Source organism: Thermobia domestica, chromosome 16 (genome assembly GCF_964235325.1).
Source record: "Thermobia domestica chromosome 16, izTheDome1.hap1.1, whole genome shotgun sequence".
Taxonomy (NCBI): domain Eukaryota; kingdom Metazoa; phylum Arthropoda; class Insecta; order Zygentoma; family Lepismatidae; genus Thermobia; species Thermobia domestica.
In genome coordinates this window covers 58,855,373-58,873,827 of record NC_137469.1, presented here as the reverse complement: position 1 = coordinate 58,873,827, position 18,455 = coordinate 58,855,373, and the positions used below count along the sequence as shown (strand labels likewise).

The 18,455-nt window shown below is 34.4% G+C and overlaps 1 protein-coding gene across 4 annotated transcripts in view; it reads left to right on the top strand.

The window, feature by feature from the left end:
* LOC145673072 (facilitated trehalose transporter Tret1-like) overlaps positions 1-18,455 on the top strand; it is a 527,605-nt gene that overhangs the window by 483,500 nt on the left and 25,650 nt on the right. For 3 of the 4 annotated variants that reach the window (XM_081742422.1, XM_081742421.1, XM_081742423.1), the window contains one exon: positions 1,958-6,669. The exons of the other annotated variant lie outside the window; for it this stretch is intronic. In XM_081742422.1, coding sequence (XP_081598548.1) covers positions 1,980-5,174 — 3,195 coding nt within the window. In that variant the 5' untranslated portion in view covers positions 1,958-1,979 and the 3' untranslated portion in view covers positions 5,175-6,669. Of the gene's footprint in view, positions 1-1,957; positions 6,670-18,455 lie in introns of those variants that run through there. 4 annotated transcript variants of the gene reach the window in all.

The following is an 18,455-nucleotide window of genomic DNA, read 5'->3' as shown; positions in this document are numbered from 1 at the left end:
TAATGAATATTTAAGACCATGTAAAATTATATTTTCGTTTGCAACTCATTTAAATTTTAATTACTTTTTTACATTTTTTATTTTACAGTCAAAGAGTTTCATATGATGAAACGAATATATGAAAAAATGTATTTTGCAATCAAAAAAGTTTCATGTAAACATATAAAGAATTCCATTGCAAAATTTAATGTCATTTAAAATAAACATTAACGTTTTGATTAACTTATAAAAACAAAATTAACTGAACTTTCATTAGTAGTGCATTATAAAAATAGTTACAATAAATCAAAATTTACAAATTGAATAATAGAAAGTCACAAAATATTTATTAAATATATTAGTTTTCTTTGTTGATGCATTTCATTGAATACTGTAGAACAGTTATCATATTAATTATTTTATTTGTTCTTATTTTGTTTGTTAATTTAATATGCTTTCTCTAACTATACGTATTTTAAATTTAGTAATTGATCTTTTAAATAATGATGCTTTTCCTAATATGATTTAATTATTTTAATTTTGCTAATCCTATTTAATAAATTTTCTCTGTTGATTGGTGTTTAACTATGATTTGTAAGTAATCGAACTTTCATTCTAACCATACGTAATTTTTCTTAACTATAATTTGTAACAATTAACTATTTGAATGCTATTTTGAATAGAACTGCATTATCTTTAAAATCTGCTATTTCTATGCTATCGTATGTTTAATAATAATTGGCTTAATTAAATATGGATTTGCTAACCTATGTGGATTAATTCAGTATATTCTTTAAATCTCTGCTATATTGTTTGTCTGATAAAGTTCTGATGCTTTGGGTCATAAACTATTCTAAACCTTTTGCTAACCTTGTTTCTTATTTGATTTTTTTGCTAAATTGTTTCTTCTTTGATATGTTTGTTTACTAGGTTATTTTTATTAATTTGTGTTTCTGTTTATTATTACTTGGATTTTTTTTATTGCAAATGTTATTTTGAAATGATTTTTTATTCTTTGGAATGTTCACATCAGATATGTTCACTTTTCAACTATTAAAATATTATTGCCCGTAAAATTAAATATTCGGAAACATTCGGTTAAGTTCGGGAAACTTCGAGAACGTCACATAACTTTAAATAATACATGTTTGTAAAATAACATTATTACTTTAGAAAATATTTTCGTTAATACATGATTAATCAGTCTGGGCACGAGATTACAAACTAAAATATTTGGGTACGAGACTTTAAAGTAAGTGTATTTGGGTACGAGATTACAAACTAAATGCATTTGGGTACGAGATTACATTTCCGAAAGTATAAATACGGCTCAGCAAGCCGCGGCGGTTCACTATAGAAGAAGAAGGACTGCTGCAGTGAAGACGTTCCTGTTTGTACGTTGTGTGCTGCAATTGCAAAACAGTTAGATAAATATTACAGGATTTTGTCATTTAGTGTTTTTGGAAACTTTGAGTGGATTTGCCAGTTTCGTAAACTGAAAAAACTTACGGAGTTATAGTTATCAGGATCTGTCGATAAACATTTAATTATATTTTCAATAAACAGTGTTAATATAGGATTGGTATTTTTTGGCAATCTTCGAAAAATTTCGTTAATGTTCGGAAAACTTCGTTAATGTTCGGAAAACTTCGTGTGGAATTTACAATATTTTCGTGTATATAAGACAAGTAAAATTGCACGGGCAGTTAGTAGTGAAGAATTTTTTAAAAAGCGAAGACATCCCTGATTGTAGTTTCCGTGTTGTGATCATTAGTTGATTACGGGACATTGCGAATTGTTGCTGGCAGAAAGTACTAACGGACTTGTCGATAAAGTTAAACAGTGTGTTCAGTAAGTTGAAAAATTAAGTAACTGATTTGAAGCACGAAAACTTTTAATTATATCATTAGTGCAAAATTGTGTAAGAATATTTAAAAAGTTCTAACGAAAACTAAAACTACTTATTTTATTTAAACAGTGCTTGAAGACTGAAAAAAAAAATGGAAGCGCACAATGTTATTTCCACCATGTTGGCGGCCCAGGAAGCTCGGGGCTATAATAATGCCGAAGAAGTGTTTTTTACGTGGGAAGTGTTGACGCAATGCCATGCTACGGGTGTGAGGGTAAACACTTTATCATATGTAAAGTTATTGCAAGCGGTATTTGTGCATTTTGGCTGTGTACCGGCTATTGTATTGAAGAGTTGCAAGTCCGCGAAGGATATTATTGATTTGTATCGTGTGGGCTTCTTTCGTCAAGACAATATGCTGGAAGCAGCGCGTGAAAAATTTAGAGAATTTGTGTCTGCAGGGAAGACTACGGGCTTAACTGCTGATGATTCCGACGAGTTATTGGGTGTTCTTCCGGGAGCTAGTACGAGTTCTGCGCCAGAACATAGTACATGTTCTACATTAGAACCTACATTGTATGGTGCAGGCAAACGGGATTATTTTCGCATTGTTAATAGTAGAACTAAGCACTATCCTTACTTTGGACTGCGTGGAAAGGAAGTTACCATTGAGCGTATGCGCACTATTGGAATCGAAGACCCGCAAACATATATTCGCTCATTATTTGAATTTGTACAAGAGCATACGCTAAATGACGTCGATGATGATATGTACATTGGTATTACTATTGAAAGTTCTGCGTCAAAATTAAACAAACCAGTGTACATGACATGGCGTCCTAAAAAGGAATTGAACCCCAATATATTGTTTCATACAGTTGAAAATGTTTTAAATAGTAATGAACATTTTCTTTTTGGGAATAAGGTGGATTTTAAGATCCACATTGCTAATCCACGCAAGGGAAGGGGTCGAACCCGTGGATCGGCCAAATATGAGGATTATGCAACTCTTTTGGAAAAGTGTACCATCCCTATGGAAAGAAATGTCTATTGTCTTCCTAAGTCTATCATCCTCGGGAAGGCTAGGGCCGATCAAAAATATGAACAACTGTATAAATTAAAAAACAATCCTGAGCGATTGTTGAAGCAGGCTAAGGATTTGTGCGATGATGCTGGTGTTACCATTGAGCATCAAAATGGGTGCACTATTACTGATGCGAAAAAATTCCAAAACAAACTAACCCCCGAATATCAAATTGTTATTTATGAGAAGAACAAAATGACTCGGGAGTATAATATAATATATCCGGGAATTCATGCAAACAAACAAATCTTAATATTGTACACAAAAGGACATTATGAGCTGATTACCAATATTACTACACTTTTGGACAAGTACAATTATTGTCACTATTGTCTACAAGGATATAATAATGTACAATATCACAAGTGTGCATATAAGTGTCCTGCGTGTGAAAAATATCATGAGCCTTGTGGTGACGATATTAAACGCGAGTGTAATGATTGTTTACGACTGTTTCCTTCGCATGAATGTTTTGCCAATCATAAAAACGTAATCGCGCGCGGTAAGACAATGTGTGAATTAAAGAAAGTTTGTCCCGATTGTGGTGATATGTTCGATATGCGAAACAGGAAGTCTGAACACAAATGTGGTGAACATTTCTGCAAAGCATGCTACATGCATGTGGATAGTGACCATATTTGTTTTGTTCAGGCTGCCAAAGTTGAGCATGTCGATACCTTCTTGTACATTGTGTTTGACGTGGAGACGATGTTATTACCCAAAAATGAACGAGGAGAACGAGAACATTGCGTGAATTTCGTAAATTGTATTAATATTTGCCATAAATGCAAAGACACAAAGTTGGATGATCCCTGTTTTGTGTGTGGAGATAAAAATGGATCCCGTAAGTTTGATTTCCAGGATATTGACGGATTTATTAGTCACGTGCTAATAAGTCGGTCAATGTTCAAGAAGATCATAGTACTTTCACATAATGGAAGTAACTATGACATGCAGTTCTGTGCAAGAACCTTAATAGAAAAACATGATCTCGTACCAGATGTAATAATGACGGGCCAAAAAATTGTAGAAATGAGACTTGGAAATAAAATCTATTTCCGTGACACATATTTGTATATGGGAGTCAGATTGTCCCGGCTCCCTGAAGCATTAGGTTTATCTGGCAATTTGCGAAAGGGATATTTCCCATATTTATTTAACACATCCGAAAATCAAAATTATGTAGGCAAAATTCCGTCTTTAGAGTATTTTGATGCAGACAGTCTCAGCCCGAAAGAACGGGGACAATTAATCGCCTGGCACCAAGAACGTGCTTTAAGCGGCGAGGAGTATGATCTCCAATACGAGATGATGGAATACTGTAGGAATGACGTTAAGATTCTTGCAGAGGCTGTGATTAAGTTTTCGAACTTAATCGAGGAAAAAACAAATGGTATCCAGTGTTTTATTTCCTCCCCTACAATTGCAAGTTTGGCAATTTTAACTTATCGGTCCTTATATTTACCAAATGAGGTCATTCCAATTATTCCGCCTTATGGGTTCGATCACCGTGATCGGCAAAGTCTAAAAGCTTTGTATTGGTTACGGTATTTAGAACGTACCAAAGGTAATAAAATTGAACATTCAGGGAATGGATTGGAAAGGCGTATTGGTAAATATAAAGTCGATGGGTATGATAGTAAAACAAATACAGTTTATGAGTTTCATGGATGTTTTTTCCACGGGTGTAAGCGTTGTTTTACAGCATTGCGCCACGTCAGTCTCGATTCTGCCTCTAAGGATAGTACATCCCTACAAGATCGCTTCGAAAAGACCATCATAAAAGCTAATTACCTCAAGAAACGAGGTGTTAATCTCGTTGAAATGTGGGAATGTGATTGGGACCACATGGTGAAAAATGACAAGAGTTTGCAAGAGTTTATTAAAACTCAGTGTAAGGATCTTGTTAATCATCTTGTACCCAAGGACGGTTTTCATGGTGGTCGGACTGAGTGTTTCAATGCGTTGTACGAATGTACTTCCGATGAGTTCATTGCGTATTATGATGTAACATCATTGTATCCTTGGGTAATGGCACGTAAACCAATGCCCGTAGGTAAACCAAAAATATACAAGGGGCCGGACTTCCCAGATGTGGGAAGTATCAATGGGTTAGTAAAATGCACCATTTTGCCCCAAAAGATTTGTATTTTCCGGTGCTCCCATATACGTGTAACGGTCGACTTATGTTTGGCTTATGTCGCACGTGTATGGAAGAAGGTATCAATGATTGCACGCATTGCGACGCCGAGCGTGCCTTAACAGACACGTATTGTACCCCAGAACTTCATAAAGCGTTAAAGGCCGGATATAAAATTCTGCAAATTATTGAAGTATGGGAATTCGAACTGTTCGGTTCTGAGGATCGTAATTCGCGTAGTTTGTTCCGCAACTACGTGAATTCTTTCCTCCAAATGAAGCAGGAGGCTTCAGGTTTTCCTGCATCATGTCAAACCAAAGGAGACGAAGAAAAATACGTAGCAGATTATTATGCCCATGAAGGTATACAATTAGATGAAAAAAATATTGAATCGAACCCTGGTCTGAGGTATATCTCCAAGATATTCCTCAATTCGCTTTATGGGAAATGGGGACAAAGAACGGACTTGTCGCAATCCGTAATTGTTGACACACCAGAAAAATTTTTGCATTATCTATGGGCACCGCAATACGAGGTACAAAGCGTATTACCCGTCGGAGATAAACATCTTATTCTTACTTTTCATAATACGGAAAATAAGAATAAGCCCTGGAAATTTTCAAACGTTGTTCTTGCGGCGTTCATTACGTCATGGGCGCGGTTAAAACTGTATGACTTGATGACAAGTGTAGGTCGCGATAAGGTGTTGTATTGTGATACTGATAGCATCATGTTTGTACAACGCCGTGATGAGAAATCTCCGCTTACATTAGGGCCCTACTTGGGTGAACTAACCGACGAAGTACCAGAAGGGTGGGAAATAGACAAATTTATAGGTCTGGGGCCAAAAAATTATGCGTATAGGTTAAAAGAAATTGGGACGGGAAAATTTGATTATGTGTATAAAATTCGGGGTATCACTTTGGATTATAGAACGCGTGAAGAAATAAATTTTGAGCATTTTTACAACCTGGTTCGTGGAAAAATTGAAAGGAAAACAATAAACATCCCAGGTAGGATTACCCGTAAGCGGGGATTTGTCATCGTTTCACGTCCTGAAACAAAGACCCATCAAATGGTATCCAACAAACGACGACGATTAAATCCTGACAGCACGACTGACTACAGGACATTACCCTTTGGGTACCGTGCCTAATGGTTGGCAAATGTGTGAATGTGTGAGTGCATAAATGTAATGTAAATATATATATATATCTTGTTAATAAAATTGAACAAACTGTAAATAAATGAATAAATAGTAAAATATAAATAGTGCTATGAATGAAAAGGAAACACGTAAGAATTATACACTCTATCATGTTATTCCCGGGTATGCTATATTATCAAATTCTTTAAATCTTTCATGACCCCTCACACCCTATGATCCACGGCTTCAGGTGTAAATAATATTTTTCATATTGTAAATAATATTTTAAATTATGTTTATTGTATTTAAGACACAATGTGTATATTATTGTAAATAGTTTTTATATATTATAAATTTTTCATATGTTGTAAATAGATTTTCATATATTATATTGTAAATAGATTTTTTTTTTCATATAGTAAATACCATTTGTCAAATATTAAATTAGTTAATCAAGTACAAACAATCACTAGAACACTGTATGTATCATTATATTAATCAATTGTTATATATTTTACATTTTTTTATTTTTATTATATATCAACATTATTATTTTTGTTATATACATTCATTTTTAAAATTTTTATTATATATGTACATTTTAATTTTTATTATATATTTTACATTTTCATTTTATTATGTTTACAATTTTTTATTTTTTATTTTGCTATATAATTTTTGTCATTATTTTTACAATAAAATTTTAACTATATTCATGCCTTTAATTTCTACATCCTATAAAATTAAAAAGGTACTTAATGCAAAAAGTATGTGTATTCTGTATAAGATAAAGGAAGAATACATATGCTTCATATACTATTATATAAACTTATTTACGTACATTATACTAAAGTATGTGTATTCTGTATAAGATAAAGGAAGAATACATATGCTTCATATACTATTATATAATCTTATTTACGTACATTATACTAAAGTATGTGTATTCTGTATAAGATAAAGGAAGAATACATATGCTTCATATGTATAAAAATAAAATATTAATAAAGGCACAATATTAATACATTTCATAAAATTACAATATCAAATTCATATATTCACTCAATGAATTATTATTTTATTAAGTTTAATAATAATTTGAATCAAAAAGTCAACCGAGGTTATAAATATATCCTAAAACAGGAAATTACAAAATGCGGTATTTTGCTTGTTCGCTCAACAAGTTCTTCTACGTCATCATCAATAAACCACCAACTGCAACCAGGAAATAACCAGAGGCGGAATATTATCAAAGGTAAGTAAACTTTCTCTTCTAACTTAAGTTAAAGTATCGGGTAAACATATAAAGTGTGCCGGAAAATACCATTAGCGTCCACGGCTACCGAGCGGCGGATATACAAAGCGGGCGGCGCAACGGTAATGGCGCCAGCGAAAAAACTAACGTTCAATACAACGCGGCAGTCGGTAATATACAAAGTGAACGGGCGGGGAAAGTATAAAGGAAAGTTGCGGCATAACCAGACAGTAATGGCGCCAACGGCACCATCTAACACGTGTTATCAATCCAAAATAATACATTAAACCCTTTTGTAATTAAATACCACTATAAGGTAATAACGGTACATATATCATCATACGCGATTACATTAATTCTACGTAATCATCTTTAATTGAATAAATTAATAGCTGTTTGATTAAAGGGGTAATCAATTTGATAGGAGTTTAATTAAAGGGTTAATTAAATTGATATCAAAATTTAATTAAATTATATCTTACAATGTTGCATAATTTACACTATAAATATACAAAATATAGGGAATTTCAACCCTTTAGGGCATAATTTGGCAACACCGCGGCGCTAGAAAGCCCATAATACAGCGTAAAAGGCTACGATTAAAATAATATCGCCTCAGGGCGGTCAGAAAAGGACATATCTCTACTCTTGTGCCCCCAGAAAAAAATTTTGGTCCACCAGTGGGTGTTTAGTCAAATGAGTTGGCCAGTTTGCCTGTTTAGCCAATGAGTTTTTCAGTTACCCAATTTATTTAGCCAAATAAGACAAGCGGCCGCCGCCTGGGCGCCTGGCTGTTGATTCCAGCATTTCATCTAGCACACTGTTCACAGCCTGCCAGCAGCTCGGGTTTAGCGTAGGGATGGTCACAAATTTTCGGTTCCAGCGGGGGTTCTTGAAGATCCGGTTTTCAGAACCGGTTCCAGGCCTGGATCCGAAAACCCGGTTCTAGACCTGGGTCCGAACAACCAGTTTCAGACCTGAATCCGAAGAACCGGTTCCAGACCTGGATCCGAAAAACCGGTTCCGGAACCGGATCTTCTAGAACCGGATCCGTTCAGACCCGAAAATCGGTTCCACCAGGAACCGGTTCTGGCCATCCCTAATTATTATTAAATTTTTCAGAAATGAAGGTGTCAATCTGTCTTATTTACACGTTAACTTAAAAATTATTTTGATGAGGAACGTGATATAGAGCGTATGATCTATTCAAGTCATTTAGAGAGGAACGAAAAAGAATTGAAAATGAACAACATGCTAGTTCGTCAAGAAGTTCAACCAATGAAGACACATAAATTGTTGTTGACGCACTTGTTGACATGGAAGATACTGGAAAATTTGAAATAAAATTTTGAGTGTTGTAACAGTTCTATTAACGTGTGTAGAAACAATTGTGAAAGATCATCTTAAATTTAATAAGTAAAGAAACAATTGTGAAAAATCATTTAAATTCAACTAGTGTTGAAACAATTGTGCAAAATCATCTTAAATTTAACAAGTGTAGAAATAATTGTGAAAGATCATCTTAAATTTAAAAAGTGCAGAAATACTGTAAAAAATCGTTTTAAATTTAACAAGTGTTGAAACAATTGCAAAAGATCATCTTAAATTTAACAAGTGTTGAAACAATTGTAAAAGATCACCTTAAATTTAACAAATAGAGAAACAATTGTGAAAGATCGTCTTAAATTTAGCAAATGAAGAAACAATTATGAAAAATCATCTTAAATTTAACTTGTGTTGAAACAAATTGTGAAAGATCGCTTAAATTTAACAAGTGCAGAAATAATTGTGAAAGTTCATCTTAAATTTAACAAGTACAGAAATAATGTGAAAAATCATCTTAAATTTAACAAGTGTTGAAACAATTGCAAAAGATCATCTTAAATTTAACAAGTGTTGAAACAATTGTAAAAAATCACCTTAAATTTAACAAATAGAGAAACAATTGTGAAAGATCGTCTTAAATTTAACAAATGTTGAAACTGTTGTGAAAATCGTCTTAAATTTAACCATGTGAGTACGGTAGTTGATGGTGTTTCCCTCCCCATTTTGAAGCCCGAATGCGAAGGTAGAACATCAATGGCAGTCTCTAACGTCTTCTCCCAAGTGAACTTTGTGGTGGACAAACACCGTGTGCGTGGGTTTTCTCGGGGTTCTCCCGTTTCCTCCCACTTTCTTCATTCCACCATTTCATTCATTACTCATTATCATCGTCTCCTTTAGCCTAACCGGCATAACCGTGGGACGTAAAACTCAAAATTTCATTTCATTTCATTTCTAACGTCTTCTCTCAATGTCTACACAGACATGCCTCACGTAAACACTACCTTTGCAATTTTAAAATTTTGAGTCAAATCAAAAACTATTTTTTTTTCTTTCTTTTAAATATACAAGAATCAGCCGTGAGCAAGAAAAAATAAACTAGAAGATTTTATATTCCAGCAACCATTATTTATGTTCACTAGCTTTTCCAAGATGGTTGCCTATTCAACCAACGCAGTATCCATTATCAGCTTTAATATTATTTAATTCCTGTGGGCTGCAAATATGATTCCCAATGCATATATACATTACTTACTTTCTAAAATATTTATGTATTTCCGTTAATTTTCTGAAAGTTTGTTGCACTTGCTAAACTAAGACTTTAAAAACTGTAAATTTTAACGATAATCTAGTTGCACATCCTTGCCGGAAAACAACACAAGAAGAAAGACGCTTCCTGATCTCATCTTTCGGCTAATCTGGAAGCTGTAATTTTTGCCAATCACATCTCTTCCATCTATCTGTGCTAGATGTGACGAGAGAAAAACAATCACTGCTAGAATTTTCTGTTAATTATTCCAGCTTGATAATTATAAAGAATATTATAAATGATAAATTTTACTATCATTACCTCAAAGAAAGAAAATTTGACGCTTATTTATTAACTGAAAATTCTGTTTCTCGGCAAAGTGCGAATGCTTAAATGAAATAAAATTTAATAGGACGCCTAAAACATTTTATTTTCACTTCATAACGTATTTAGTCGTAATTAAATATGTTATTTAAGGTTATGGACTTTTAAAATAAAAATTTTATGTAAAATTGAAAGCTTCAAATACACAAGCACTGAAGACAGAAAAAAAATCTATATGTAAAAGGGAAAAGGGAAGGGTATGAAAAAGATTTTTTACAGTCACTATAACAATAAGTTACAAGTCACTCAACTTGAGCAGCTGTATGAAACAGATAAAAAATAATTTTTAAAGTTCTGTTGTTGCCTATGATGAAATACGAGTGTGCTAGTACATTCCAGTGGATTTTAAACGGAAAGATGGAATTCAGTTCTAATGAAGAAAAATGAAATGAAACCTTTGAGATTTACGTCCCACGGTTAGGCCGGTTAGGCTACAGGAGACGGTGATTATGAGAGATGAGTGAAAATGGTGGAATGAAGAAACTGGGAGGAAACGGGAGAACCCCGAGAAAACCCACGAGCACGGTGTTTGTCCACCACAAAGTTCACTTGGCGGGGGCTGGGATCGAACCCGGAACCCCAAGCACCAGAGGTGAACGCTCTACCACTGACCCACCGCGCCCCCTAGTTCTAATGAAGAGGTTATTGTCATAGTATAAGAATGGACCAACATAAAGATCTAGAACATCTACTCTTCGCATTAAGCTGTGTCATTCTCGAAAGAAGTGTATCCCAGTGGCAGGGAGACTGCACAGGAAAGCTAGTAATTAATAATTAAATGGCGTTCCGGAAATAATGTACCTAGATGTAACAATCATTCATGATATATTTGAACGTCCTACTTGTACTAAATTTTATTGTAGGCCACGATAGTTCAGTGATAATGATGGTAGAATTTCATAATAGATACAAGTAATTGTATATTACACAACAAATCCATATATCTAAGGCAGGTGAAACAGTGGTGATTTCAGATTTCCCTCGTGGGGGTATAGAGGGGTGAACATAGTTATGTAAATATATTGGAAACCCATATTGAGCATGAACGAAGGTGTCCATATTTGTTATGGATCCGTCGAAGAATTTTATAACTCTGCTAGGAAATTCCCTGCCCTTCGTTCCTGAAATAATCTTTGAGATCAGCACCGGGTGGAACATATCTCTTGAGCAAAATACATCTCTCGCATGGGAAATATGCGTAGACTTTCTCGAGATATCTGGAAGAAAGATACCTTTCTGTAGGATGGAAGAATAATAAGGAAGTTGAGTAAAAATAATTTAATCAGAATTGCATCGACAGGATGGAATTTTATTATTTATTATTTATTTAACAATCACCAGATACAGCTCACAAGCCATTTTATACTGGATATCTAACAACAACAACAACAATGGAAAGGATTTAGGAAGATATCGGCCAGGGCCTGTTGAGTAGGTACCATCCCGGCATTTGCCTGGTAGGACTGAGGGAAACCCTGGAAAACCTCAGTCAGGATGGTCGGCAGCGGGATTCGAACCCACGACCTCCCGAATGCGAAGCCAAGGCTCTATCACTTGAACTACTTTGCTCGGTACGGTATTTAGTTTCCGCGGTGATGAATTTTGGGGTTCCTTGATACATAATGTTAGTTACTTGAAAAGTAATTATGTTTCCAGACAGTGCTGCTGCTGGCCCTACAACCCCCGTGCCGACACTATGATGTGGAAGCACTTAAGTACAGACATATAACCTTTAAAAACCCACTTCTTGTGTATGCCTGAATATGAAGTTCAACAACCTTTGCAACTAACGAAGTCATCGCTCTTTTTTTTTTCGCACAGTTTAGCAGATGCACCGAACCAGCACTAAAACACCAGAGAGAGTTGTATATAGCGTTCTCTAAGGGTGGTCTTGGCGCATATAGACGACAATATATAGCCCAATAAACTAGCGTCCCGATGCCATCCAGAGACTACACATGTCTCTCGCTTACATTCAATTCACACACCAGATGGCTCGAAGCGTCCGGCGTATTTGTTCCGCGTTGCTTTGAGACTTTGTTCCGTTTTGTCAATGTGTTTCGCCCACAAAAAGTAGCAAATTTGTATGGAGTTTGAGCTTTAAATATTGGTTTGACGAAGCTTACAATTCTTTTTCCTCGAAATAAGATCCATATTTAATTCCCTGTATTCTCTTTTACAGAGGTTTCAATATATTGTAGAAGCAACACAACAAGGCACATAAGATTTATAGCTTACATTCGTTTGGGAATGTTATGTCGACTTATCTCTTTACAAGGTTATAACTATTAGTTGGCCACAAATACAGGACTTTCGAGGGAACATGGTCATCCGTTCTCGTATGATGTAACTTCTCAAACAAAATTTTTAACCAGTTTCTTTACTTCTTTTTAACTATGTCTAGTTATGTTCTCTTCCCAAATTTTGTTAACGGTTCTTCATTACGGTTTTTCGTTTCTCCCAGCTAGGTTTATCTATACTTCTTTATATTCACATTTCTAACGCTTCATTGCTTATTCAAAGCTTCATACTTCTGCAATAGTATTTGAATTTTAGGATTTAGATTTCTGGGCTTTCGGCATCTATGGCCATGTTAGCTTGTCACGTATGAAGGATGACGTCCCTTGGCGAGCACACTATCCGGGGAAAGGGAAAGAAGGAAGCGGTCTGGAGCCTATATGTTAGATACCACCCTGGCATTTGCCTGGTGTGAATGAGGAAAACTCAGGAAAACCTCATTCAGGATGGCTGGACTGAAAAAGCTTTTTACACTTTTTCGACCGAGTGCCTTCACCAGGAATCGAACCCGGGACCGCGCAATAGTATTTGGTTCTCCATATCATTCACGTTTAGTGACGACTTTGTAAGGGAAATTACACAAGTAAAAATAATAATTCTATCCTTACGAGCCGCCTCTGCAAAGTAAGAAAATTATAACAATAGCAAAAGCGTACAAATAATAATAATAATAATAATAATAATAATAATAATAATAATAATAATAATAATAATAATAATAATAATAATAATAATAATTATTATTATTATTATTATTATTATTATTATTATTATTATTATTATTTCAGATTTTATTCACTGTTGTTAAAGATCATTATCTTAATTTCTTCTCATGAAACCGTCTCTACACCGAACAATTTCTTGTGCATCCAATATGTAACACTTTTGCCATATTAATGAGTCTAGAAACTTCATTGAAAGAAGTTAGCATTCATGGTACGTGAAGCACAGAAGCCGAAGTTTTATTTTTCTTCTGAATAAAAAAGAAAATCCGAAGATAAAATTACCTCTCCCTGTTTTCATGGTAAAAACATCCGAATAAGATTTAAAAAAAAAAAAAAAAAGCCCGTCTCAACACAAAAGAAACTCAATCGTCTTCTTTTGTGATGAATTGGGATGTATACCTACCTCCAGGATAACTCTACCAGCCGGAATAATGGTTGTCATTCCCAAACACTATAATAAACACATTCTAATCACGTGTCCATTCAATAATATCGGAGTTAATTTGCTTCTGATACACGTCATCTAGGGATAGCTTACGTTACAGAGGTTGTAACAGAGAACATTTTCTTAGATTGCAGGCTACGGAATAGGCATTGGTTCTTGGTGAGAGATGTGGAGTGGGATAAAAGAGGACTACCAGAGCTCCTTCGTTGCTAAGCGGTTAGCGTATGCGTCTTTGCTGTGGGAGACCCGGGTTTGATTCCCGGTGGGTGCACATGTGGTTCGGATTCCACGTTTATCAGTAGGTCCACGTCTCATACAGCCTGGCAGTTGATTGCTGAAAGGGACGTAAAAACTTAAATCAAAAGAGAACTACCTTTCTAATATTACGCCTAGAATAGTGTAGTGTACATTATAGAAGCGAGCCATAGTCTACTTTTATATTTCCTAGTTTCCATCGCCTTATCCTTCATCAATTTCATTATTTCATAGAAACAGGATAAGTTTAACGAAAGTCTCGCAGAATGCATATTTTTAAATTGGGAGGGGAGAGATAAATTCACTCCCCCATTATTGACTGATTTCAGCCTCAAACAGTAGAAATTGTGAGAAAATCTCAAAAGCTGTACATACACCATATTCTATCAAAATCGAATGATTCTTGCGAAAACTAGTGAGGAATACGTTTTCTAAATCGCAGGATGGGGTGGGGAGTTAAATCTAGTCTCATTCTCGACATATTTTGAACCAAAGCAGTACAGATGATTAGGGAAACCTTAGAAAAAGTGTATGTCGAGTCAGGGGTAAAAGTAAGGGGAAACACGGGGGCACGCCCTTCCTCCACTCCAAAAAATATCTATGGCGCCCCTCCACTTCCTAAAAAAAAGTACAGTGGACAAAGATAGGCACGGAGGGATGGCGTGGCGTCATCCATCCTGCTTCCTTTTCAGATCCACTCTTACCCTTATGTCAAGTTCCACCCAAATTGAATATTTTATTTACAAAATATATTGTGAAACATTAGGAGGGAGGAGGGAGGGAAAATCCATCTCTATTCTTCTTTGATTTTAGTTACATACTGTGGTGATGATTGGGAAGTCTCAATCAGTGTATTGCACCAAAATCGAGTAATTTTGATGAAAGGTGTCGAAGAAAATTATTTTATCATATTATCTAAAAAAGGAAGTTTCGGAGTTTGGGAAAAGTTACCCTCTGTTACCTATTTATCCTTGACCAATTTCCACAGCAGCCAATGGTGATGACCAGTATGCTATAAAGAAAATATACACAGTATTTCATCAATATTGATTATTTTTTACGTAGCTCAAATTAGAGTTGCCCATGAGATGAAACCAAAAAGAATTTTCGTGACCAGTTACGAGTGGAGAGAAAGTGAGCTCTTCCAGTGGAAACAGGTACACTTTCCGAGACAAGACATATTTCTTACTACTTTGCGAGACAAGACAACGTTAACTATGAAATAATGAAATTGATTAAGGATAAGGCGATGGAAATTAGGAAATATAAAAGTAGACTATGCCTCGCTTCTATAATGTACACCACACTATTCTAGGTGTAATATTAGAAAGGTAGTTCTCTTTTGATTTAATTTAAAATTTTTACGTCCCTTTCAGCAATCAGCAGCCAAGCTGTATGAGACGTGAACCTACTGATAAACGTGGAATCCGAACTACATGAACACCCGCCGGGAATCAAACTCGGGTCTCCCACGCCAAAGGCGCATATGCTAACCGCTGAGCCACGAATGAGCTCACGAGTCATCCGAATATAGTACTACTGTTGCCATCTCTTTTTTTTTCCCTTTCCTATATCCTGGAGATGAGGTTTTTTTTTTTTCAGTTCTGCATACAAGAGTGTCCAATATCACCTCTTTTGTATCTTCTTTATGGGGTAAACGGCTCCTGGACGGGACGTGTTATCATCTCCATGATCTTCAAATACACTCTCAATAATTAGTCAGGTTTCTAGCTAAGCAAGCCACTATCGCACTTCACATCTCTCAACAACAACTGGCGTTTCATGGTTGAATGAACTTTCTCTTTTTCCTGAAAGCAGCATTGCAACCTTCTGTCTTAAGATAAAAATTTTTAAATCTAAATATTTAACAGAATAAGAAGATATCACTAATAAGTTTAATTTCGAGAGTACACTAAGTAATACGAAGTACATCGCACATAATCTTATTATTAACTTCCTAGTAGTGATAGGAGACAAGACTTGAAACTTAAGGCTTTTATAAGATTCAGGAGTGGTAGTTAAGTCTTGCGAGTGACATCTTTCTGGACTATCTTCTCAAACGTGAATCAGTTTTATCAAAAAACTACTCAGGTGATTCTGCTTATATTTCATAAATAAATATTTAAATTCAATAACCTAATAATAATGTGCAAAACAAATTCTTATATATAAAAAATATATGCAGGAAAGGTAATTTCCTGTTGGGGCTGACTTTTTTTCTTACTAATAAGGCGTGCGATTTTATTGATACTTCCTTCAACTTGCAGAAATAACTCTGCTTGGGGTTGCAATATATCAAGTCTATTTTAAATAAAATGGGTAAATTCTACCCCATGTTTCACGTTTGAACATGCTCATAAAAAAAATTTTCCAGTGAAACCTACGAAACAAATTATTCGATTTTATTAAGATATGTGTACATTTATCTTCTTTAGCGCATTCAAACAATCCTCACTTCCTGCGATTGAAAATAGTAGGATTAACGGGAAAACAAATATCTTAGACTTTTGAATTTCCATATTTCAAATAATATAATAAGAAAATAATTTTCTGTGAAGACGTTCGCCAAAATTGCTAGATTTTGGCATAATAAAGCGTATAGTTTGTTTATGGCTTAACAAATGTTCCAATGCATGCAGTTAAAATAGATCAAGACCCCATTATTCTCCCGATATTCTGAAAGTTATTTCCATGATAATTTTCTTGGAAAGTATTCGCTTTTTAAGAACGTAGTATATATATATATATATATATATATATATATATATATATATATATATATATATATATATATATATATATATATATATATATATATATATATATATTTAACCTTCGTTTAAACGAAACTAATAACTGAAAAAGGGAGTATTTAACCCTGCACTTGCTATTTAGTTAATGAAATTAATAATGACAAAGGGAAGTATATTTGCCCTGCAATTGTTAACCTTTAAGCACGTTAATGTAATGGTAATAATTTATACACTACCATTACACTGCCAGTCCTAAGACTGGATAAAGTGTGAAGGGAAGTTGATATTGCGCTTCGAGGTTGTAGTCTACTTAGTAGGACCTACTAGTAGACACCATATAATTTATCGTGACATTTTATAAATGTGAATGTCGCATGTCATAAATTCTTGTGGATATTCTAACCAGCAGTATTTTGCCTAGGATGTGCTAACACACTGAATAATCTCTTGAAGAAACATCCAAATTTAAGGTGCCAACTCCTGGAAACCCCCCCTAAAACAGAGGGCTTTAAAATGCTAGGTTACACGCGAATATTAATCTAGCAAACAGTAGGAAATATTTTTCATACCACCACCACTACTACTACTACTACTACTACTACTACTACTACTACTACTACTAATAATAATAATAATAATAATAATAATAATAATAATAATAATAATAATAATAATAATAATAATAATAATAAGCATCGCCGATTTTCTTCTGACACGGTCTTTTTTCTCATTTAATGTCCCATGATTATGCTTTGAAGTACTGGCATAGGGAGCAGGGGTCACCCAGCTCCATCCCTCCCCGTTAGTGCCGTAATATCGAATATGATTTCGACTACATGTAGTATTTTTTATTTATGATTCCGATAGCTTGATTTTTTTAAATGTAATTTATCATCACAAAATGAATTTTAAAGTCATGTTCAAAAGAATACCTTCTTCATTCTTGATTGATTTTAAACTCAAGGAAATCCCGGTAACTTTCAGGCATCAGAAATAATATAGTACAATGCACATATTACACCATTTTTTTCTTTTTTTTCTTTTTTTTCTTTTTTTCTTTTTTTTTTTTTTTTACGAAAGTTACTATTGAAGTGACTTTCAAGTACCAACGGGATAACATACCTATGATTATCACCATTCTTCAGTAGTTTAAATCGCAAGCAATATATATATATATACTACGTTGTTTAAAGGCGAATACTTTTCACGAAAGTTATGAAAATAACTTTCAGAATATCGGGAGAATAACGGGGTCTTGATCTATTTTAACTGCATGCATTGGAACATTTGTTAAGCCATAAACAAACTATACGCTTTATTATGCCAAAATCTAGCAATTTTGGCGAACGTCTTCACAGAAAATTATTTTCTTATTATATTATTTGAAATATGGAAATTCAAAAGTCTAAGATAGTTGTTTTCCCGTTAATCCTACTATTTTCAATCGCAGGAAGTGAGGATTGTTTGAATGCGCTAAAGAAGATAAATGTACACATATCTTAATAAAATCGAATAATTTATTTCGTAGGTTTCACTGGAAAATTATTTTTTATGAGCATGTTCAAACGT